The 26,301-nt window shown below is 41.1% G+C and overlaps 1 protein-coding gene across 1 annotated transcript in view; it reads right to left on the bottom strand.

Annotated features, from left to right (window-relative positions):
- The window catches only part of LOC149323842 (multiple C2 and transmembrane domain-containing protein 1-like), a 253,115-nt gene extending 227,275 nt beyond the window's left edge, over positions 1–25,840 (bottom strand). Inside the window, exon 1 of the mRNA XM_089482469.1 lies at positions 25,136–25,840. Within this exon, the coding sequence (XP_089338595.1) occupies positions 25,136–25,840 (705 nt within the window). The remainder of the gene's footprint in view (positions 1–25,135) is intronic.
- Between the last annotated feature and the right edge of the window lie 461 nt (positions 25,841–26,301).

Genomic DNA, 26,301 nt, shown 5'->3' with positions numbered 1-26,301 from the left:
GGAGGGAAGGAGATTAAATATTTCTATTTTTAACCTTTTTAGTGCTTAAAGACAGCCTTGGACACACTCATTCATCAAATCAAATTTCCTTCTAATAAAAATCTGTCTATTTGGAAAGTATATTTGTACTGCAGTACAGCATCTATAGGCAGATCAAAATAAAATGTCAAATGGATCAATGAGCTTGGAATAGGTTTGACACTTTGGGCTAAGGTCATTTAAAATACTTTTAAAAAATATCTGTATCCAGCACACATTCATGTTCTATAACATCTTCGCCACTAAAAGGTAAAGGTATTCCCCATTGACAAGGTTGTCAAGTCGTTTCCAACCATAGGGGATGGTGCTCATCTCCGTTATTAAGCAGAAAAGCCAGCGTTGTCAGAGAATACTCTGTGATCGTGTGGCTAGCATGACTGCACAAAACACTGTTTTACCTTCCCAGCGAAGTGGTACCTATTTATCTACTTGCATTTGCATGCTTTCAAAATGTTAGGTTGGCAGAAGCTGGGACTAGTAATGGGAGCTCACCACATCATGTGGCACTGGGGCCTCGAACTGCCAAACTGCTGATCTTGAAATCAACAGAGTCAGTGTCCTTAACCACTTGAGCCACCACATCCACAAGGCAATATATAAAACTTAACCATCAGCTGGAATACCCCACACATCTTCAATTGTACGTTTATAAATTCAGTTTTTCTGGGACTCCTTTTTTTTTTAATCAATTTATGAGATTGTTCTGAGCTTCAGTAGAGTCACAGGCCCAAGTAACTAAATGAAACCCTCACAAATTAAGCTTATTTCATCCATTTGTTAAAACGGTTTACAAGAGTTAAAGTATACCAAAATAATGACTAAAAAGAACTACATTAATTGCTGTGTAAGTGGAATCTGCCGCTTCTATCTTCAAGTGCACCACAATTAATCTGGATTTAATCAGCGCTAACACTCACATCAATTGAATTTAAAACCATTTACATTCAATTATTTAAACAGGGATATGGTTTGCCTATGAGGGAAAAACAACCATTATTCATAGATTCTACTGAGTATGCAGTACTTGTGGATTGTCTGATTGATGTTTGTATAGAGTATTATCAAAACAAAAAGCTCTGCTGCCATGATTTTCTCTGTAGTTGCATAGACTACCACAAATAATCATCATTTTCATTATAAACCCTTTGCACTCTTCCAACCACTCAGCATTTGGATTAGTTCTTAACACACATAGTAATCCACTTACTGTTGTTATCAGAGAGAGCAGTAAATGCCATCAAGAGTGTGAATTATTGAAGCAATGAAACTACTAAAACACAATGACCCACTTACCAGAGAATGCATGCTCTACACTTGCAAAAAGTACCCAAGATTTCAGCAGCAAACAAATACTTGGAATCGTATGGAAACCGCACAAGCTAAAATTTGATGGCAAAGTTCCAGCTTGAGCATTTGGAAGGATTAGTGTTCTGCCTTACAAAGGCCATAGTCCAATATCTTATGGAAGACAAGCAGCAGACTACAGAAAGGATAATGACGGGATATGATATCCACATGAAAAGAAAGACTGCTGCAGGAGCCCTTTTCTGTGTCTCATCAGTCAGGGCAATACTGTATTGAAGACTACAGACCAACTGTTATCTGACTTCTCAAAAATAGGAATTATTGCAGCAGAAGAACTCAGCTGTACACACAGTTCTCTTACTGCATATTCACATAACTTATTGGATCATTGCTCAGATGCTCTAAGTCAAGGGTAGGCAACCTGCAGCCCGCGGGCCAGAAAGGCCTTGGGACCGGCCCCAGCCTGGTCCTGCCGCCGATTGCCACTGGGGCCTTTGAAGGGCAATTGTCTATAGAAGCCTCAGAAACATGCATTTATATTAACATTTTTTTTAAAATCAGCAAATTTTTTCACGTGTCCTCCATTTTTTTAAAAAAAGTGTCTTCCATTTGAAAATTTTGTCCTACGTTTGTCCTGGTTTATTTATATATTTAATTTTTTAAAAAAATATTTAATTATTTATTTTTTTGGCTTCGGCCCTCCAGTTGTCTGAGGGACAGCAACCCGGCCCCCGGCTCAAAAAAGGTTGCCTACCCCTGCTCTAAGTTAAGCAGGGAAAAAAGGGTTTTGAAATGCATATCACAGTATCCACCAACAAAGAGCCCTGACCAGACAATCAAATGACACATATCTGTTTATAAAAATGCATACTTTAAACACATATGTTGAATTCAAGTTTGTGTGTTGTTGCTGTTGTTAAATACCCTTGAATCAACCCCAATTCAAGGCAACCCTGTGGATGAAACATCCCCAGAACCCCCTGTGGTCCACTGTTCTGCTTCTACTTGCCAATTCAGTCCCATGACAGCCCTAATTGAGTCTATTCATCTAGTATGCAGTCTTCCTCTCTTTCTCCTACCCTCTACCTTCCCTAAATTATTGTCTTTTCTAATGAGTCATGCCTTCTCATGATGTGGCCAAAGTACATTAGCCTCAATTTGATCATCTTGGCATCCAGGCAGATTTCAGGTTTGATCTGTTCCGTGTGTGTGTGTGTGTTTGGTTGGTTTGTTTTTTGTTTTTTTGGCTGTTCACGATATTCTCAGCACTACATCTCAAATGAATTGATTTTCTTCTTATCTGCTTTCTTCACTAGCCAGATCTCACATCCGTACATGGTGATGGGGAATACAATGGCTTGGATGATTCTAACTCTGATGCACAGTTGTATATCTTTACATTTTAGGATCTTGTCTAGTTCTTTCATAGTTACCCTTTAATTCCTAATCTTCTTATCTCTTGGCTGCAGCCTTTGTTCTGATTAATGTTTGATCCAAGGTACAGGAACTCTTTTACTATATCAATTTCTTCATTGCCTAGTTGAATTTTTGTAGATCCTCTATGGCCATTATTTTTGTTTTCTTCATGTTCAGCAGTAATCCTGCCTTTGCACTTTCTTCTTTGATCTGCCTTAATAATTATGACAAGTCTTGATGTTTTCTGCTAGTAGTATGGTGTCATACACATATCTTAGATTGTTGATATTCCTTCCTCCTATCTTCACTCCTCCTTCTTCCGAGTCTAAGCCTGTTCTTTGTATGATATTTCCTGCATACAAGGTGGACAAATAGGGTGATCATATGCATCCCTGCCTGACTTTTTTGCCAATAGAAACCATTCAGTTTCTCCATGTTCTCTTCTAACAGTAGCCTAGTGCCCTAAATAGAGATTCTTTATCAGAACTATCAGATGTAGTGGCACTCCCATCTTTAAGAGCCTTCCACAGTTTTGCAGTGAAATGCTTTCCTATGATCTATAAAGTACATGCTGATTTTTTTCTAGAGTTCCTTTAGCCATCATATGTTTGTGATGTAGTCTGTAGTGCTTCTTCCTTTCCTGCATCCTGCTTGCACTTCTGGAATTTCTTTCTCCATATATGGTTGGTGTTTATGTTGTAGAATTTTGAGCACAATTTTTCTTCTGTGGAGGTTAATACTATGGTCCTATAGTTGCTGCAGTTATTTGTGTCTCTTTTTTGTGGATGGGAATGTATACTGATTGTTTCCAGTCTGTTGGGCATCATTTGTTTTCCATATTTGTTGACATATATTAGTTAACACTAGAGATGACTCTGTCTGTGTGGATTGTAGCAGTTTAATTGGAATATTATCTGTTCCTGGCATTTATTTTTCCCGTTTCTCGTATTCCAGCTTCCACTTTGCCTTTTAGAACATAGGGTCCATCTTCATGTGGTCTTCAGTCCATTTGTCATTCATTTTTCATCTCTTTTATATAACTTTTCTGTGTATTACAACCTACGTCTTTTTATTTCTTCTTAATCCTGTATTATTATTATTATTATTATTATTATTATTATTATTCAGCATCCTGGCCCTTGGTTTGAACTTTCCTTTGAATTTCCAGATCTTGTGGAAGAGGTCTCTCGTTCTTCTTTTTTGTTGTTATCGTCTATTTCTCTGCATTGATCATTGTAGTGGTTTTCTTGAACCTTGTGTACTAGCTGGTACAGTGGCAGTCATGGTTCTGGTTTTTTCCTATCTCTCTTTTTTCTTTCTTTTTTCTTTTTCTTTTCTTCTTCTTCTCTGCTTTCCTTTACATCTGTTTATAGAAATTAATAGTTTAAATACATTCACTGGGTGCAAGTTTAGTTTTTGTAGTCAAATCCAAACACGAACCATACAAATAAATAAAAAAAAATCACTGGAGAGTTGGAAGTCAGGGGCAACAGTGCTGAACAAATTTAACAACTGTGAATTAATCCACTAGTTTTATGTGATTAGTGCACAATTTTATTTGTTTACGTAAAATTTGTATAGACCTAGTTTCCTTACATGGTTCAAGGAAGCCTTTTGTAAAAAATCAAACAATAAAAGGTAGAAACAAAACTATTTAAAAACAACTGCAATAAAGGACACCAAAATAAAATTTTTAAAAACCATACTGAAAACCTGAAATAAAACACTAGAAAGACTAAAGGCAAGTAATCAAATCCCATTTCTAATGGCCAAAGACTTTCTTAAACTGGAAGGAATTAATCCTGCAGTGAAAAACAATGGGTCAAGTATACATTTTAAGGAAAGGAAAGCCTAAATTTGAGTTAACTAATCAAGAGGAGTCTCTTGGCTCAACTGAATGTGGGTTTCAAAGATGGTTTTAATAAGCAGGCAAGATCATGTGAAAGAAAGCATTCCATCAGATACCCTTGTTCCACACTATATCATAAGATTTTTAAAAAATTAATTGGCATGTTGAATAATTAACAAAGAATCAACTGCTTTAGCATTGGAGTGATGTGCTTCCAGTTTTTGGTTTCAATAAGCAATCTGGATGCTCCATTTTGAAGAGGACAGTGTTTCAGGACATTTTTCATCAATATGGCAGATGGTTACCTCCACCTTTTTTTTCACCAGTTCTATAATATATCATTCTAAAATTCTTTTCCACTGGAGTATAGAAGACTTCAGTCTCGAAAGTCTGACATAAAAAGTCAAGATATTATTTTCTTTTCTGATAAGAGGAAATAATAAATTACTGAAGTGTGTGCGTGTTTATGCATATATATGGACATAGTAACAAAATGCTTTACTCCTGTCCTATGCTAGTTGCCTTTAAAAGGAAAACTGCCATCAAAAAATGAACAGAATTAGCATGGGATATGCAGGAAGTTACTGCACTAACTGTAAGTACCCAAACAGCATGTTAGTGTGTTATGCACTTATAATCACTCTCTTTCCCTTAAATGCTGAAACAGCAACACAGATAAAAGAAAGATCAGATGAGCAGGACATGCTTCAAGCCTTAGTTTTTCTTCCAACACAGCATCACTAGCAATGTAGCTATTTACATACCAACACAGAAGTGATTTATATGAGTGTGTGGTAGAAGAAAAGGATGCTCGCTTGACTTCCAGAGGTTATATACAAAACCACACTGGACACCAGAGGCATGCTGAACTTAACCCTTTATTGCAAATCTCTTTTTCTTCCACCACCCTATATACAGAAAGACTTTATATTGCATTTGAAAACCCAGACAACATGGTCTTGCCCTGTGCTATTGCTTTTGTTTTAACAATGGAAAAATGATTTTCATTGCTGGAATATTTGAAGAGATTAAAAGGATAATATAGCTAGCACGTGTGCATTTAAAAACAATCCTCTTGTAGCTAGAGATATTCATGGCAGGAAGTTCTACATTTGTCATCTTTGCTTCAGTTCTGTGAGTGTGTTATGTGCACGCTTCCTGACAGTTTGTGCAGCTGTAGCAAGCTAATTGCCATATGACTAGTCAAGTACAGAGGGCACACTGGGATTTATTTTGCAGTGAAAGATCAATTGGTTCCCTCCTTCAGTTTTTTTTTTTCATGTTCTCAGAATAGTTTTGGAGACACAAATTTAGAATTGGTAAACATGCCAAAGCACCAGATATAATTGTCATTTGCTCCCTTTCACAGAATCGCATGTGCAGAGTACTGCGCCAGTGCAAAACAAATGCCACTTCTAGAGCTATTGATTCAGTGCTGAAGACAAATAGTTACTAAGCACCAAGGTCTGTTGTGTCAACTTCTATTATTTAAACTGGAGGTCTACTAAGTACCTGCAAATGGTTGTATCAGTGAAGATTTATAGGATCCCCATAAAACAATTCCAAATCAGCAAACTCAGAATGTGGGAGGATGAAAAGTTGCCTATTTGCTGTATTTAAATCAAGTATTTCAGACTGCATCCTTGTTAGTAGTATTGTACTTCTGATCCTTATCACCAAATGTTTTCCACAAACTACTTGATCTCTGATATGCTCATTTGATTTTTTTAAAAATGCACAGCTTGTTTAGAATTAGCAACAGCAGTGTTCTTAATATGAAAAAAATGAACTAGCAAGATGAATCCTTTCTTGGTCATGAAAACTAACTCCACATTTGCAAAACATTAACAAAACATGCCAGCATTCATCACAAGATAGCATCTGTAGCACTAACTAGCCTTAGGGCTGAAACACACTGCAGAAATAATCCAGTTTGAGAACACTTTAACTGCCCTGGCTCAGTGCTAGGGAATTCTGGGAACTGTAGTATGTTGTGGCACCAGAGCTCTCTAACAGAGAAGGCTAAATGTCTCACAAAATACAGTTCCCAGAATTCCCTAGCATTGAGCCAGGGCAGTTAAAGTGCTCTCAATGTGGATTATTTCTGCAGTGTGCTTTGGCCCTAAGTCCCTTATGTTTTTCATAGAGAGTGTCTTTCTGCTTCACTTTTTCTTATGATCCCGCTTCCATCCTGGTTTTACAGAATTAACTTACTATGGTTTTAAGAGCCACTGGGGAAATACAAAGTTTCTCCAGATGGTGTAACATTAAGGGGAGGGGGCAGCCCTGTAACTCCCAAGAGTTGCCCACCTCCGTCTAGACATTTCACAAGCATTGGCATTCTCCATTTGCAGCAATAAGCACAATTTTTCTAGTCTACCTTCATCTTCTGGCCGCTCCTTTTGCCCCATCTGCTTGACCCCAACAATATGTTATTTGTAGACTAACATGGAATTAGAAAGAGAGAAGTCACAAGAAAGAAAGAAACTATGGTGGGTTACAGACTGCCGAAATGCGGCGGTCTCCTGCCGCCGGTTGCAGTGTCCGGGAGCCACAGCGGCCAAACCACGTGGGTCCCGGACGCTCCGAGGAAGGAGCGCGGAAATTGCGCTCCTTCCTGGGCCCCGGAAAAGACATCGCGAGGCGCTAGTCGCGCACTCGCGGCATCACTTCCGGGGCGCCACGTGCGGACGCAGAGCGTCCGTTACGTCAAAATAGCGGCGGCCGTGTGGAACGGCCACCGCCATTTGTTACGGACTCTGTCTGTAACAGAGTAAGGAGCGTCTGGAAGAGATGCCCCTTTTTCAAAATGGGACATCCTAAGGACGTCCCTTATGGCGGTCTGTAACCCGCCTATGTGAGGAAACTTTGGCAATTATTCAGTCTAAGGGGACGAAAGCTACATGAAAAGGAAATCCAATTTGAAAAAATTACAAGGACAAAGCAGTGATAGCCCCATATATGTACCAGGAATTCCTAGGGTCCTATCAACTGGTTCCCAGTGTCAAAACTCTGAAGAGAATTGGGGGAAAGCTACATAGGGATAATATTGTCGCTGCTCACTTTTGGACCAAATGTTTGCTAGCTATAAATGAGTTTGAGGAATGTTTCCACAGTAATGTTCAACAGTAGCTACAAACAACTATGCATAATTTTAAGCACTTCATATATTTAAACTAGTAATGCATTTGAAATAACCATGGAGAAAATGTCGCTTAAGTGCTGTACATTAGGCAAGATATTCACTATTAATACCCCATCCTAAGGAGACAAAAAGTCAACTGTTGCTTTAAAATACAGGTCTTATACTTAATATATTTAATATGGGAAATCTGAGGCTGACTTTTTAATATAAGTAGCCCTCAAAAGACAGGCCCAGTTTAAATACAATCAAAACTATAAACAGCATTGGCCCAAGACTACACAGCAGTAAACTCCAACATACATTTGATTATACAGATGGGAGGGAAGGTGCAGAAAGTTTTATCTGGAAGCAGCATTTTCTTAAACCTAGAAGTCTGCAATGAGAAAGCCAATTTCACACCCAGATTAAGAAGACATGAGCACAACACACTTCAGAACTATGTGAAAGAACCATCAGGAAAAGTATAGCAATAACCAACAACAGGAACACTGACATACACAATATACTTACAGATGAGACAGTAGCTATCATTCCAAATAGTTTCCTTGCCTTTCCAATGACAGGTTTACACAACCTGCAATGTCATTCAAGATTTCACCCCGCTCAATTAATGTATATATTACAGACCTCAAGATACGCCACTGTGGTTGTGCAACATCACTGAAAAAGTCTACAACTGAAATCCACACACAGTATGACCCAGCCAGCAGTTGGGGAGCTAGCTTCTCTTGCTGCTAGCTATTTCAACAACAAATAAAAAAGACTACAGGTTGCTAGTACTATGGATATTGATATTCTGAGTGAGTATTGTTTGACATGTAATAAGTTAATGAATAAACTTCGGATAATATAGCACTCATCTTGAGATACTTTGAAATCCAGACATTTAATCTTGTAGAAATTATTTTCTAGTAACAAGCTCTAAATAAATTGGGGTTTTAATAGTAACATAAAACAGGAAAATATAATCAGTCAAGAAACTCTTAACCAGCCTGGAAACAAGGAGGTGATAAAACTCATGTTTTGCTACTACCAAAGGTTCCCAGATTCAAACACTGTACAGAGCTGGGAATCTGAAAGTATATAGCCTCACACTGTGGAAAGCTGCAGCCAGTTTATATAGGCTAGGGTTCATTCTACACTGCAGAAATAACCAATTCAACACCACTTTAACTGCCATGGCTCAATGCTATGGAATCCTGGGATTTGTAGTTTGTTGTGGTACCACAGCTCTCTGACAGAGAAGGCTAACTGTATCACAAAACTACAGATTGTTAGACTGTTTTAAAAGTGATCCAATTGCTAGTTCCATTGGGAACATTCATTGGTATTTATTGTTACCCACTGTGAAAGTAATAATTTATATTATGTTTTTTGTGGGTTTTTTGGGCTATGTGGCCATGTTCTAGAAGAGTTCTAGAACATGGCCACATAGCCCCCCAAAAAACACAAAAAACCATGGATGCCGGCCATGAAAGCCTTCGACTTCACAATTTATATTATTCATTATGCAAATCTCAAATCAGGAGCAAAGAAGAAATGTCACTTATTATAGCATCTTCTCTCACCCAATGGTTACACTGCTACTTAAAAGTAGCAGCACCTGGTATCATAACTACACCAAACTTAACATGTTATAGATAAGTATGTGGAGAGATCTTGTAGCACCTTTGAGACTATCAGAAAGAAAGAAATTGGCAGCATGAGCTTTTGTAGACTTCAGTCTATTTCCTCAGATGCATTTGTGATAGGTAAGATTCATTTAACATGTAACTTTCAAGCTCTGTCCCAGACTTATCAATCAAAGGGCACTGTGGTTGTGCAACAATTCCATTTCCTCCCACAAGCAGATTTGTGTGCTACAAATAGAAATATGGAAGAAACAATGAGGAAACTCAGTAAGTGCTACTAATGGCAGACATGATCATTCGGACTCCTCATAAAATACCATCAAAGATGTAGGGCCATCACACAATAAAAGACTAATTTGGAAGCACCCAACATCACTTGGATATTAGCCCAGATAATACCTTGTGCTTTTCTAAGATTGCATATGTGACCTCTAAATGTGATCACACCTCAGTTTCAAGTAGAAGCAGCCATGAAATAAAGGTCCAGGAACTCAACAGAGCTTGCTGCTCTCAGCAACCAAAATAATTATTACAGATTTGTCTTGCACGCACATCTCACACTGTCAAGATGTAGAATTAGATTAGAAATTCAATGGCTACCAGCGTAAGTCACAAAGTCATGACTATAACCAACTCTTTCATACATAATTCAATTTAATATATATATATATATATATATATATATATATATATATATATATATAAAAGCCCAGTGGTCTTTTTCACCAAAAATCCTACCATACCCTCCTGGGCTGATCCAATGCAAGAAGACAGAGGAGGAGTTTATGCATAAATTGCTAGCCATGCAGAAAAAAATATTGTGGATCTTAAAAGTGCAATCCACCAGTATGTAGAACAGGGCAAATTATGTGCAAAAGTATCTGGCTAGACTGGTTTCCTAGCAGGGGCAGAAATACATCTTGATGCTGTGATACACATCACTGTGCAGAATAACAACATGAAGGGACCACATCAACAATACAAAAAGCTAAAAGCTGATAATCCAATAGATAATACTCAGAAGGCAGGATCAAAATTCAAAATGACCTTAATAGACTAGAAAGCTGGGACAAAACTAACAAAATAAATATCAACAAAGAGAAATGTAAGGTACTGCATTTAGGCAGAAAAAATGAAATGAATACATATAAGATGGGGGATGCCTGGCTTAACAAAATCACATATGAAAAGGATCTAGGAGTCCTAGTAGACCACAAGTTGAACATGAGTCAACAGTGTCATGCAGCAGCTAAAAAGCCAATGCAATTCTAGGCTGCATCAATAGAAGTATAGTGTCTAGATCCAGGGAAGTAATAAGTACAACTGTATTCTGCTTTGGTCAGGCCTCACCTGGAACACTGTGTCCAGTTCGGGGCACCACAATTCAAATAGGATGTTGACAAGCTGGACGGTGTCCAGAGGAGGGCAACCAAAATGGTGAAGGGTCTGGAAACCATGCCCTATGAAGAGACACTTGAAGAGCTGGGGATGTTCAGCCTGGAGAAGAGAAGGTTAAGAGGTGACATGACTGCCCTGTTTAATTTTTGAGCAGGTGTCATACTGAGGATGGAGCAGGTTTGTTTTTTGCTGCTCCAAAAAATATGACCCAGAATAATGGATGCAAATTACAGGAAAAGAGATTCCACCTAAACATTAGGAGGACCTTCCTGACATTAAGAGCTGTTTGACATGGAACACACTCTCTCCGAGTGTAGTAGAGTCTCCTTTTTTAGAAGTTTTTAAACAGAGCCTGGGTGGCCATCTGTCGGGGTGCTTTGATTCTCTGTTCCTGCATGGCAGGGGATCTGATTTGATGGCCCCTATGGTCTCTTTCAACTCTATGATTTGATGAGAAATCCTGACCTAAAGTTACACTGGTATATGAAATTTGATGAAAAGTCACTTATCACTGTGCAAAACTGTTTTGTTCTAAGAGTAATCATCATTCTTGAAAAAAATAAAGAAGACAGGCCTCAGGTGAGATCCAAGACTAGACGTCAAGATGTAATTATCATTATCTTTCATAAATTTCCAGGTTATGGCCCCAACTGTAACCACCTCAATATGCAAGTAAATATGCTTCTTCTATGACATAGGCGAAAAAGGTATTATAAATATGATGTTGTTGTTGTTGTTGAACCAACTTCGAACTATAATATTTTAGCATTCTCTTTTCTTCCTTCTGCCAATGCCATCCTCACAGCAGTGCAGACCTGTTTCCTGAACACTCTAATAGAAACTTCCCTTTCTCTGTGAAATGTTCTTGAGCAGCGACCAAAATAGCTTTCCCTCTATTACATCTCTCTGACATTGATTGCCCCTTTTCACTTGGCAAACTTATTCTCCAACTTTGCCAGAATCAGTTATCCCTCATCTGTGATTAAACCAACAGAGGATCTTTCCTTTTCTCATCTTTGAATAAACCATACCACACAGCATACAAACAAGGGGCATCACGACTTTGCATTGGCTGACTGAATGAGTCATGTATTGTCAAATAACTCAGGCTCTGTTAGAAAACTAAGAAAAACACAGCCAAGTTTTCCTTAATTCACTTCAATCTACCGAGGTAGTAACTGGCATTCATTTCCAGATATGGGACCATAATTTAGTGTCACAGTATATGCTTTGCATATATAATATGCAAAGTTCACTTTTAGCCAATTCCATTTGAAAATAGTTCATGTATAGCACGTCATATGAAAGACCTATGACTATGCAGAAGTGTCTATGCCACTAGGATGCACAAGACTAGGCTATAGATGGCCACATAATCTCCCCTGATATAGGCCAGCTTCCTATGCTCCTACCCCACATATGCTTTTTTCCATATTCTGAACAGCTTTTTAAACTTTGAATACTGCTCGTATGTTTATTAGTTCAACATATAAAGCAAAATCCAACTAAATAAGAGGGAGTTGGATACATGCTTAAACTTTCTTCTGGTTATAAACTGATAGATGTGAAAAGTCATTAGTTTTGGCTGAATTGTGTTGAGAATTTAAATATATATATATATATATATATATATATATTCATTCTAATCTATCTAAAGTCCCAATTAACTATCACTTGTTTATTTAGAATGCCCTCTCTTAGAAAATGAAGCTGAGTATCTTATTTGACTCAGGCCCGAAACTGACTGGCACAAAGCGCCGTGCTGGGGCCGATTTCAGAGCTCAGTAGGGCTGGGCGTCCATATGCTCCCAGCCCTACTAGCGCCATCTTGCCACAGATCTGACCACCAAGTGGTATTAAGATCTCATGTATAAAGCATTTGTATACAGTTGTGTGAATGGGACAGGATGTAACAGGATGCAGAAAATGTAAATCATGACCCTTGGCCTAACTTTTCAAAGGGTGATATAGGTCTTTCAGATCTTTACAATGGTCAATTAGTGTTGATGTTTGAAAGCAATAAATCTGCTGACCAAAAGACCATTTCTATCTATATGCTTTATACCTGAGGTCTTAATGCCATTGGTACTGCATCCCAAAAAGTGGATTTATATCTATGAAAGCTCAAATATAAATAAAAAATAAGTAGTCTTAAAGGTGCTGCCACATTTTTTCTTTCCCTCCATACATCCTTTTTATGCTGCAAGAAATTAACATAGCTATTTCTTTTAAAACTTGAACAGAAAATAATACATGAATTAAATATTCTCTAACTTCTCTAGCCCTTCAGTGAACCAATCCTAGTCAGTTTATTTTTTGCTCATATTTACATTGCATAATATAATTTGCTTCCAAGTATGTGCAATTCAGAGTGCAACTTTTGCTTAGATGTACACAGACTGTCAAGAGGCAAATAATGGGTCCTAGAGCAAATCAAGCCTGAACTCTCAGTAGAAGCCAAAAATGATCAACTGAGGCTATCAAACGTCACACATATTGTGTGATTACACGACCCACTGGAAAAACAAGAATGCTGGGAAGACAATAAGAAAAGAGGAAGAGCACATTGCTGGTGGATAGACTCAATTGAGGAAGCCATAGCTCTGAGTTTGCAAGACCTTGGCAGGGCTGTTGAACCCTACTCGACAGCTAATAACAGATCTAAGTTCAAAACTATTGCAGGTGGGTCAAAAAATAAAATGCTATGCAATTCACCTTGCTGGGTGAGGGGGATCATTATACTGTTAAAATGAAGAGTCTTTTAAATCCCATTTCTAACTTGAAATTCCATCTCTTCCAATAAACCTCAGTTCCTATCTTATATGAAAATATTCCAGGCAATAGCATGCTTTTTTGTATTAGTCACATACAAAACACAGCTACTTCAGTCTCTTATTTGTTGAGTGGCAGGTTGTCATTTTCAAGAATACAGACTCATCTGCAGTGAGCAAGAACATTAACTTGCAATGAAATGAATGTTCATAAGGAAGCCTATTTATAGCTGTAACATTTTACAGTATATGCAACAATTCACTACACTGACAAAGATCTCTAAAGAACATCATGAAAAATTTCATCATGTTCACAAACTGTTTCAAGATTGGCTTTTGAAGTGTTTCAATCTAACAAAAAACTGATTATCTTCTGAATTGTTTCAATCTAACAAAATATACAGGGAAACCTATCATGGCATCTGAATGTCTCCATTTCCAAAAATACTAAAGAGTGGGCTTGTCAACTAAACTGGTCTGCCACCCCTTTTACACTTAGCAGGCTGCTGGGGAAAGGAAAGGTAATTGTTGCAGAGCCCTAAAATGAACACTCACACAGGGCTTTTGAAATCAGCCTAAGATTTCTATAAACTCAGGCAGAGGAGACACATGCAGCCTCAGGGCTATGAGTTGTTCCTTCTTGCTTTAAATGGAAGACTCTTTAAACTTTTATATTGTTTTCTTCTCCCAAAAACATATTATTGTTTACACACAGAAACTTCTCTCCAAGTATTTTTATACTCACTCATGTCCTATCACACTTAACATGTAACCTTGTTAACCCCTTATCATCGGTTTCTTTTGCTCTTCCTCTCTCTCCTTCAAGGCACTAAATGAGCCACACCACTGCGACTAACTTGATATTTTGCCACTATTTTGTCTTTTCCTCCTTTGCAGATTTTCCAAAGAGAATGAAACAGAGTGGGGGAAACACAGGAGAATCACAAATGTGCTTCAGGATCTATCTGCATGTACCTCAATTTCTACAGGACAACAAGCACCATGAGGAGCAAACCATGAGATTCCTTTTTACCAGACTTCAGCTTCATGGGAAGAAGATGATAAGCATTATGAAATCTGTACATGGTGGAGATTCCTTGGGACTGAAGGCTCTGGTAGGAGGCAAGGAGAGTGTTGCTGGGCCATATGTTTGCTTACCATAACCACTCTAGAAATTTTAAAAAATGCTCTCTGGAGAAGAAACGCTGTTTCATTTTATAAAACGAAGATGGGAGTGGGATGGTCCTCCAGATGTTGTTGAGCGGCCCCATTCCCACCCCTGCTGTAACGTTACAAGAATTAACAGCCTCACAGTATTTACCAACTCCAATTAAGCAAAGGTGATCCAAAGAAATCCGGTGTTTCTCTCTTACACGCATACACACACACTGTTTCAAACTTTTCATGAAATATTCAAAATATTCAAAATAGTATTTTTTAAAAAAAAATATGGTTGGGTCAAAAGGTAAGTTAAATCCATAAAAACAATAAATATACACATATAAAAAGGGAAACAGCAGTCTCTCAAAACACTACTCAAAATTCCTTTATACTACACCCAACCACTAACTTTAAATCATCATAACCAGAGGAGGTACAAGGTATCCTGCCACCTAAGGCAGGAGGATGTGGCCTGCTCCCCCACCACTGCATCACTATCAGCACACCACTGTAACTGACTACCTTATTAGAGCCATATGCCTGCAAGAGACCTATTATGGGCAGGGTGACTGTAGGCTATGAAGACTGGATTGCCATGGCACTCTATAGATTCCCTGCCCACAAAGCTTTGACTATTTGTTATTCTAGAACTTTATCCTGACAGATGCCAAGGTGTCCTCCAGGCATTATTTTTATGCTGTGGCAGGAAAGGAGCTGGCACAGCTTCCAAAAGCCCACTACTGTCCAACTTTGGAGATATCACCCTCCACCTCTTTCCTTGGAGATGTCTGGCCATTGGCCAGCAAGGCTCTTGAGTGATGTCAAAGGCCCTTCTGATGGAGACACATTTTGCTGCTCCTCACATTCCACCCACTGAGAAGTGTGCTAGCCTTGTCCATCAAGCTCAGACCCACACTATATCATCCCATTTTCCTCTCAGAGAAACCAAGGCTACTCTAGATCAAGATGTTGGGACACAAAGGCAAAAACATTCAGGAAAGAACATTTGAAAGATTTGCCACATATTCCAAGTTTACAATTCATTCTTTAAATCAGCCATTTTCAGATCACTTTCAGATCTCCATGTAAGTTAACAATTGTCTAAAAGGCACACACAGTTAAGAATACTGAAATTTATGTGTCTGGGAGCTGCCTCTAAGGTAAGTCGCGCAATGACTAGAGCATAAATGGCGAAGACATCAGCGCTTGTCTGACAGGACACTCCTTCACTCTCATTTAAGAGCCTATGGAGTGGCAATACGTGCAGCAAAGAACTCTTTCTATGCTGCACATATTGCGTCCGCAGAGTCGCGTCCGGCAGAGCTGTTCAGGGTTGTGAGGGAGCTAACTCAGCTCCCTCCCTCCCTGAGCCCTATCTTGGAGTCATCTAAAGCCTGCTGCGATGATTTTAACAACTTCTTTGCGGATAAAATCTCTCGGATAAGGGCTGATCTCGACGCCAGTATTTGTGCAGATCCTGTAGGAGAGGTGTCCGAAGCGTCCGTGGCCCCTGTTATACTGGATCACTTTGAGTTTGTTAGTACCGAGGAAGTGGACAAGATCCTTCGAAGTGTTAGGAAAACGACTTGCTCCCTTGATCCCTGTCCCTCATGGCTGACAGCTCAGGGGGGAGATGCGGTGCGACTTATGTTGCATCGCATAATTAATATATCTCTAAGTGAGGGTCAATTTCCATCTAAATTAAAATTAGCAGTGGTCAAACCCCTGCTAAAGAAGCCCTCCTTAGACCCCCTGATTCATAACAACTATCGGCCCATCTCGCTGCTGCCTTTTTTGGGGAAGGTGATCGAGAGAGCAGTCGCTTTCCAGCTTCAGTCGATCTTGGATGACACTGATTTTCTGGACCCATTTCAAACCGGCTTCCGGGTGGGCTATGGAGTTGAGACTGCCATGGTCGCCTTAGTTGATGACCTCCGTCTGGGCATGGACAGGGGGAGCGTGTCCCTGTTAGTGCTCTTGGACATCTCGGCGGCCTTCGATACCATCGACCATGGTATCCTTCTGGGACGCCTGAGGGAGTTGGGAATCGGGGGCACTGCTTTGCGGTGGTTCCGTTCCTACCTCTCGGGCAGATCCCAGATGGTGGAGCTGGGGGACTGTCGCTCCGACAGGAGGGCCCTGACATCTGGTGTCTCTCAGGGAGCGATTTTGTCCCCTATGCTATTTAACATTTACATGAAGTCGCTGGGAGAGATCATCCGGAGACATGGGGCGAGGTGTTATCAGTACGCTGATGACACCCAGATAGTTTTCTCTATGTCTCCGACTGATGCAGTAACTAAGGATGGCATCTCTCCTCTTGATGCCTGCTTGGCGTCGGTAATGGGCTGGATGAGGGAGAACAAACTCAGCGTGAATCCAGGGAAAACGGAAGTACTGGTGATAGGTTCCCCGGCTTCGGGTAGTGAGATCTGTCACCCGGTCCTGAACGGGGTCACGCTCCCCCTGAAGGACTTGGTGTGCAGCTTGGGTGTACTCCTTGACTCGTCGCTCCAGCTGACTTCTCAGGTGGATGCGACGGTCAGGAGTGCTTGTTATCAGCTTCGGCTGATACGCCAGCTGCGTCCCTACCTGGACCGTAAGGACCTTGAATCTGTTGTACATGCTTTGGTAACCTCTCGATTGGATTTCTGCAATGCGCTCTACATGGGGCAACCCTTGTACCAAACCTGGAAGCTGCAATTGGTGCAGAACATGGCAGCCAGACTGGTCGCTGGTAGTTCCAGGTCAGACCATATAACACCTATTCTAAAAGATCTTCACTGGCTGCCTATTCGCTTCCGAGCTCAATACAAGGTGTTGGTTTTGACCTATAAAGCCCTAAATGGCTTGGGCCCAGGGTGCTTGGAGGACCGCCTCTCCCCATATAATCTGCCTCGCACACTCAGAACATCCGGGACAAACCTGTTGGAGGTCCCTAGGTCTAACCTTGTACGGACCTCTCAGAGGGCTTTTGCCATCGCTGCCCCTTCATCTTGGAATAAGCTCCCCGCAGAGCTTCGCTCCGCCGCCTCACCAGCTATCTTCAAGAAAAATCTGAAGACATATTTATTTCGGTTGGCCTTCCCGCCTTAGTTAGATTGTTTATTTCCCTGCCCCTTATTTTTCCCCTTTTGACCCCGGTTTGCTGTAAATTAACTCTTCTTTTTCTTTGCCCTTGACATGCGTATTTTATTGATCTCCTGTTCCTGTTTTTTGTAGTAATGTTTTTAACTTTTATATTTGAATCTTCTTTTTCTATTGTACTGTTTTTAAATTTTGTAAGCCGCCCTGATCATATCTATGGAAGGGCGGGGTAGAAATAAATTTATTATTATTATTATTATTATTATTATTATTAGTCACTCTGAACTTTTCAAGGAAAGGATGAAATTTAAATGTAATGAAAATATTAAAACACCTTCACTATGTTGTTGTTGTTGTGTACCTTCAAGTCATTTCCAACTTAAGGTGACTCTATCATGGGGTTATTTGTCAAGATTTGTTCAGAGGTTTGACATTGCCTTCCTCCGAGCCTGAGAGCATGAGACTTGCCCAGGTCACCCAGTGGGTTTCACAGATGAGTGGGGAATCAAACCCTAGTTTTCAGAGTCATAGTCCAACACTCAAACAGCTATGCCACACTGGCTCTCTATATTATAGACAAGCAATTAATTCAATGCTAAGGAGTTGCCAAAATTTTTTTTTTTTTACTTTTTTAAAAGAGGGATAAGAGCAAGAACAAAGAAAACATACAAAAATATTTATGGCCTTAAAGTTTCTATATTATTTCAGTTGTAAAGAAAAGGACATGAAAAACTTGTTACCCTGATAAATTGTTCTTATCTCTGAAGACAGACTAGAGTACAAAATTCCAGGCAGTTTCATTTGCTTTAAGAGATATTCAGAGAATATATAGTCGCAGTTTTAATACTTTAAGAAATTTCCAGAAATTGTACCACTAAGTTATCAAAGCAATGTTCTTTTCCTAGTGTAGATTATCTTCTTGTATATTGTCCTGCTTCCAGTGCCATTATATGAATTTATTGAATTTTGTCATATTTCAGATGTTGAACCATGTCTGGCTTTTCTGCTGCCATGTAATACATGCAATGCAAAGGGAAGAACCAAACAATGATTTTCCTACTCTTCTCCTTCCTGATAATCAATAGTCAAACATATTTGATTCGTAGCACTGTGGGATGACAGTCCTATTTTTCTAAATCTATTGAAGCTGAAAACAATTGCACAAATGTGTACTTTGGTAACAACTACAACACTTGAGGTTCTCACTCCCTCTTTTTAGTTTTAGAGACATCAGAATCCTACTACTTGAAATTCAACTCCCATTGTTTTGACAATGCCCTATAAAGCTTCCAGCACACAAAGACTTGCAAGGAGGGGAGGTTTAGCATTCGGCTATCAAGTCAGCACTAGGGGGGAAATGTGCACAGACACAGATACTTTAATTGATTTTTGTAACCACACAGGCATTAACAGTAAACACAAGCAGTAATAAATTATGCTCAAGAGAACAGTGTAAGTGGATTACAAAAGACAGACTATGCAACTAGTACCATTCGTTTAGAACTGCACCCATAAGGATGTCAAGCTAGGTGTATGAAAAAGACTTCTCTTTTCACTCTTTCAAACCACCCTCCCCGCACACTATAGAAATGGGTCACTTAGTTCTGATCTTCATTGTAGTGATGTTAGCTTTTCCATCTGAAAACTACCATTACATGCTTTACTTTTGTTCTCACACTACTAAGTCAAGCCACATCAACTACATACAGAAAAACCAAAGTAAATTCCAGTCTTTCTAACGATTTACTCTTTAACCCTATGCTTCATGAGAATGAAAGAAAGACTCTTAATATGTGACGATTTGTGTGTGAATCCAGTAGCAAACCTGATTTGGGTCCACATATTTAACAGAAACATGTAAAAGAAGCAGTCTTATTAAGGCACACTTGCCTACAAGTATGCTCCACTTCAATCAGCAGGGCTTGCTTCCAAGTCAGTGTGTTAAGAACTAGAGGATGATTAATAATACTTTCAGAAGAAGCCTTTCAGTTGCCACCTGAAGCCTTTCAGCTGTCCCCACAAGAATCCTGTTGACAGCATCAAGGTAAGTGCGTTTGAGTTTGTAGTTCAGAAATACAGTCTAGGTTTAAAGAGAAAGATGTCATCTAAAGTTCAGGTTATCCAAGGCTTTCTGCAGCTTTTAGTGTTGCTTGGGTACACACAGTTTACTGCACACTATTTTTGGAGCACTATGGTCAAGAGGTCAGGGTTTAAACCAGGCTTTCCAAATGTATCATTTAATGAAGAAAACTATTGATCTCTCAATGAACATAATCCAGACAAAGAGTAATCCTTCTCTCCTTCAACAATGGCCAACTCAAAACATTTTCATGCCTGAGACAGATGACAAGATGGCACCCATCCTATTCCACATGCAAAAGATGAACATTTTGACAGTGGCAAGAGTTTTTTAGTGCAACTGGGGATAGCAAACTTGTTTAGGAGATTCACAGAATACAGAGAGCAATATTAGCCAACAGCTCCGCACGTTCCTTGTCTCCCAGCAATTACTGCCTGAAGTGGATGTCTCATTCTAACAAATAGGAGAAATGGTCCTAATTCCAAAATATTCCATAGGGTCTTAACATGATGTTCCTTTCAATCTGTGCATACACTTCAACTACAGAATATGTACCCTGTATGGTACCAAGAGATAGCCCTTTCCTAAGTGTGTACAGAAATCCACTGATTTTCTAGTGACTCATATAGGTCAGCAATTAATAGATTTGTACACTGGACAATGGACTTTTGATTATTTAATAGTGTCTTGTAAAATAATTCCTCGACACCATTTTGACTTATTAACATTTTGTTGAAAAAATACAAATTGTTACTTATTGGTTACATAAATATTCACTACCATTGTTATGACACACCTAAATATGTTCTGGTGCAGACAAGAAGTAGTCCAAAAAAGTTACCTAAATAGTTGAATGGAATCAATCCCTGTGCCACATTGTGAAGGAACCTCTATCCAAGGAATCACCAAGGAATATTTGTAGCCAATGTTTGCAGCAATACTGTAAGGAAAGCTAAACTCAAAATGAGCTGAAACTGGCAAGGCAACCAAAAAAAAGTGTTGTTTTTTTTAAAGAGGTCCATTTCAGGCAAGAGAATGACCAAGGAGACAGTGGGGCCACTGTACATTAAGGAGGGCAGTAGTATGTGGGCAAAATGCTAACAGATAACATTGAAAAGTCAGAACTACTTAATGTTTATTTTGATTCAGTTTTCCCCAAAAAAGGGAACTGTGCATTTCCATGCAGCAGCAAAGACCTTTCTAAGCGATCTGGATCGCAAATCAAGATTGATAAGGAGTTAGTGAGGAATCACCTAGCTAACCAGACAAGTTCAAATATGGCCAGACAACTTGCATTCCCAAGTACAACTCATTCACGTTGATGTACTCTCTGAACCTCCTGCCACATTTCTGAGAAATCTTGCCAAAGAACTGGAGAAGGGCAAACATTGTTCCTTTCTATTAAAAAAAAAAAAAAAAAAAAGGGGGGGGGGGGAGAAGATGCAGGAACTACAGACCAGTCAGTTCAGTAAGTGTCATCATCAATGGCTGCACTTCAAACTGGAATGAGGTCTCAAGTGACAACAAGAGCTAGTTTGTTTTTGTTTACTTAACCTCTTTGCCATCATAAAAATATTTTGTACTTTCACAATGTTGAGCATCTTCTGTACATCAAGTGGCATCATTGCCAATTAAACCCATTTCAGTTCCAGGCTAAAACACAACCAAATGTGGAAAACCCTGGGGAGGGGGGAGATATGTCTGCAAGGCACTGAACATTTGCATCAGATAGTAAATAAAATCTTACTTGTTAAATGTGTTCTATAAAATATTTATTTCACGTACAAATCAGAGAGTAATTGACATCCATCCAAGTCCTTCCTCAGGTTATGGAGATTAGATATTACTTGCAATATGAAGTATCATAAATAATAATAATAATAATAAAATTTATTTATAACCTGCCTCTCTGTGCAACACAACCGGGGTGGCTTGCACATTAAAACAATACAAACCCATATCCCAAAATCCCACCCACCCCTAAAATACAATTAGACAATTCGTTATTTAAAGCATACCTTAAAATGACAAACTAAATTAACAAACAGATCAAAGCAGTGGCTATGGCGAGAGTCAGAGGTTTAGGAGGTTCAGATTTTTGGTGGCTGGTTATCTATTCAGGAAAGATAAGAAAAGATCCGTCTTAACAGCTTTTTAAAATATCTTTGACTTATTAACAGATTTATTTTTTTATTTGCAATGGTAAAGAAAAAAATTAGTTACATCTGCTTCCCTCTGTCAATAGCTAAACCTCAGCTTTGAATAATTTCAAATATTGTTGAATCATGAATTTTACCTGTCCTGCTAATTTGTTAGTTTTGTTTTTATAGGAGAAAAGCTAACATTTTAAAAAATTAAAAATAAATTAAAAAGTGATTGAGAGTTGTTATTGTTGTTATTTATATTTGTATCCTGCCTTTCTTCCACATTGGGACTCCAAGAGTTTACAAATTAAAAGTAATTATAATAAGTTCAAATAGAGAATTGACTATACAAGTGAATAATTAAGTAGCACTATCTCCATCTCAAAATATTGATGCCACAAGTTATTATTCTGCACAACACACTGTAAATATATACTGGAGAAATTTTAGATGCACTTATTATTTAGCAAAACTATATACATTATCCGTCTCTTATAAATTTCACAGACTGAAAATATGGAATAATTAAGTAGTGTTAGTTGCCTGCATGTATCCTGCTTCTTTATGCAATGCTAGGCATAAAATTGACTTAAGCATGTGTGTGTACACAGTGTTACAACAGCCTGACCAATGGCAAGGCTCAAATGCTTCAACCACTATAAATTTTCTGTATTCTTACTGAGAATAGGTTATCTCCTTGCTCTTAGATGTTATAGACATAGGCTACCAGCGCATGGTTAAGCACACACATTGCTTCACTGTCAGGGCCATAACTCCCACTGACCTGTTCTTCTATCAGTAAGAAAGGATCCAATTCTACGTTTTGATGTATATATTGAACTCAGAAATTCTGAATTACCCAGATAGTATAGTCAGTGCCATGGAGCATTCCTGAATTTGTAATCCTATGAGTAACTTGACCAAGCTCTGTGGTGATCACTACAGGCTCAGAGCACAGACTTATTTATCAGTGTGCAATTCAGTTCTCACAGTGGTCAACAAGATGCTTCCTGAAAGCCATAAGCTGGACATGAGAACAAACAGCGGCTCTGTTATTTCCCCCACCAGCTATTTTGGAGGGGTTCACCTTAAGATCGCCATAAGTCCAAAAAGACTTGGAGGCACACAAGAACAACAATTGTTGCCTCTGTTTCAAAATTAACATACAGCCATCATGACAGCTCCATGATAAGCATAAGTCCTAATGGTGCCAGGATCATCTTATGCATTTAAGCCTTAAAACTGTCTTTTCAAAACTAAAGAATAATATACCTGGACCAAACAGCAGCCTTCTTTTGCATAGAAAAACGTTTATCAAGTGAACATCAAGGTCTACAACTCTGGAGAAAGAGGTTCAATTCCTCACACAGCCATGAAACCAACTGGGGGACCATGGGCAAGTCACACACTCTCAGCCTCAGGTGAAGGCAATGTCAAACTCCCACTGAACAAACCTTGCCAAGAAAACCTCATGAAAGGGTCACTTAAGGTCGAAAAGGACTTTAAGGCACACAACAATAACAACAACAACCTGAGCTGCACAGCAAACTTCTTTTGCAATGAAAAAAAATGACCAAAGGTGACCATTTTGGGTGGCAGCAGTACAGATGCATGCAACAATTTGCTCACAGACTTTCTTTTCCCAAAGAAAGGGGTTTGGGGGAGGAAGGGGAGAAAACGGACCATCTAGCAAACCAGCTAAGTGAGCCTGTCGAGACGGACTTCTTGCCTCAACTAGTACAACCCCAATAATATCCAAACAATGATACCTTTATTGGACCCACTAAAATGCACAATTACATGTTGCAAGCTTTTGAAGTCACACCTCCATTGTGCGGTGCCTTGTCCTCCTTGCGGTGAAGTCTCCCTGTCGGTCCCAAGCAGCAAGTCAACTTTGGAAACACTTTTCAAGCACAAGGCAAGAGGATGGGGCGGGGGGAGAAAGCTGCAAGGAGGATTTTTCTCTCTCCCAAAGCCAGTACAGTACTTAGTAAAATAAATGACAGTACTGTACTGTACTTGCCCATAGGAAAACTATACTTGCCCACAGAGAATCATTGGAGAATACTTGCCCACAGTGATACACTGGGGAATAGGGCAGCAGTCTCCAAACTGTGCTCTTTAAGGGACTTGTGGACTTCAACTCCCAGAATCCCAGGCTATTGGCCAACAGGGCTGAGGCTTCTGGGAGCTGAAGTCCAAGATCTTTTTAAAGGGCACAGTCTGGGGAGCGCTGCCCTAGGAGATACATTGGGGAATACGTGCTTATAGGCCAACACAGGTAACATCTCCAACATTTCCCTATGGGCAAGGATTCTCAAAGGATTCTCTGAGGGCAAGTATAGTTTCCCTATGGGCAAGGACTGTCATTACTTTTAATACTTCCCCCAGTGGAGGGGAAGGAGGTCAGGATGGAGCGAAGGGAGACCCACAAACACACACACAACCCACAGGCTTTGTGGAGAGAAAAAAAGCCAGGCATCCCCATCACCATCACCATTTGTACCTAGAGAGATCTTGTGGCACCTTTGAGACTCACTGAAAGAAAGAACTTGGCAGCAGGAGCTTCTGTAGACTTCAGTCTACTTCCTCAGGTGCAGTACAATTATGATGATTATTATTATGATTTCAAAGTCCAGTACAATTAAAGGGGAGCCAGTGGGGGGTCTAGTGGTGGCAGGAGCTTTCCTGGCCTTCAGTCTCCTTCCTCAGGTGCAGTTAGTGGAGTGGAAGCCAGGCCCCAGATACATGCTTACATACCTATGGCAGACAGAGGCCTCGGCCTGGCTTTCCACTCCACTAAATGCACCTGAGGAAGGAGACTGAAGTCTGTAGGAAAGCTCCCGCTGCCAACTTCTCTCTTCCAGTGAGTCTGAAAGGTGCCCGAAGATCTCTCCGTGATCTGTCCAACTACAGACCCAAGAGGGCTCTCTCTGTCTCTCTCTCTCTCTGAGCTCCTTCCTTTCGTCTCCCAGGTGCTCCAGGAAGGGCTCTCGAGGGACTGATCTGCAGACTAAGAGGGCTCTGCATCTGGGCATCATTCTCTGCTCCTCCTTTTTCCCGGGAAGCAGACCTTGGCCCCGAAAGTGGCCCAAGGAAGCCGCCCTACCTTCGGGGCGGAGGGCGGGGGGCTCTTGGCGGGGCTGGCCCCCTTCTCCTTCTCCTTCTCCTTCTCCTTCTTGCTGTGGCCCTTGCCCTTGGAGGGCGACTCTGGCGGCGGCAGCAGCAGTTGCTCCAGGCAGGCAGTTCCCGGGAGAGAGGAGCTCTTCTGGTGGGAGAGGGGCTTCCCCGGCGGGGCTGGGGCTGGGGGCGTCGGGGCGGCCTCTTGCGCTGCCTGGGGAGCCCCATCCCGGCCTGGGCCCGCGGAGGGGGGATGATGGGGGGCTTGAGGGGGCTGGTGGTGGAGGATGTGTTCGCGGAGGCGCCGCAGAGCAGAGCCGGCCTCGGCGCTGGCGGCCTCCAGGGGCTCGGCGGTGGAGGAGCAGCAGAGGTTGGGCTGCGAGGAGGAGAAGACCCGGTCCAGGACGGGCTGCTGCTGCTGCTGCTTGCGGCGCCATCGGGGGCCCCCGGCGGCCAAGGGCTCCCCTTTGCTTGAGGCGGGACGAGCCCGGGGCAAAGAGGGCGAGGTGTCCGCACTGCGGCGCCCGCTGCTGCTGCTGCCGCTGCTGCTGAGGCCCGACCTGGCCTTGCTCTTGCCCCCCAGCTGCAGGTTGCGCCAGAGCCGGGCCTGGAAGGAGGAGGAGGAGGAAGGCGGCTGCTGGCAGTCCTCCCCCGCCGGGGCTCCTCCGGGGGGCTCTGGGCCGGAGGGCTCCATCCTGCTGCCCTTCCCTTGGCCTCCCTCGGCTGGCCGGAGTCCCCCCTTGTCCCCCTTCCTCTTCTTCTTCCTCTTCTTCCCCCAGAGACGCCTCCCCCGTCGGCCGCTGCCGCCGCTAGCTCCGCCGAAACAGCAGCAGAGGAGCCCGGTGGAGCCCGGAGGCTTCAACCCAGGTCCTTCTGCCCGGGGAGGGAGGGAGGCTGCAGCTCCCCCGCTGCTGCGGCTGCTGCCTCACCCTCGCCTCTCGGGACGGAAAGCATTAAGCGGGGAGCAGAGCCCCAGAAGGGAGCCGGCAGCCAGCCCTTTTCCCGCCTGGCTTCAGGGAGGAGAGGCAAGGTAAGGCCGGCCCCCTCCTCCTCCTCCTCCAGGGACTAATAAGAGGCAGGTGTGGAGGAGCTGCTGCTGCTGCTGCTGCTGCTGCTGTGAGGAAGCGCCGCCCTTCCTCTGAGGCTGGAGAGGGG

This window comes from Sceloporus occidentalis, unplaced genomic scaffold (genome assembly GCF_023333645.1).
Source record: "Sceloporus occidentalis isolate IW3139 unplaced genomic scaffold, rSceOcc1.0.p SCAF_1, whole genome shotgun sequence".
NCBI lineage: Eukaryota > Metazoa > Chordata > Lepidosauria > Squamata > Phrynosomatidae > Sceloporus > Sceloporus occidentalis.
The sequence above is the reverse complement of the archived record's forward strand: the minus strand, read 5'-3'. Positions and strand labels throughout refer to the sequence as shown.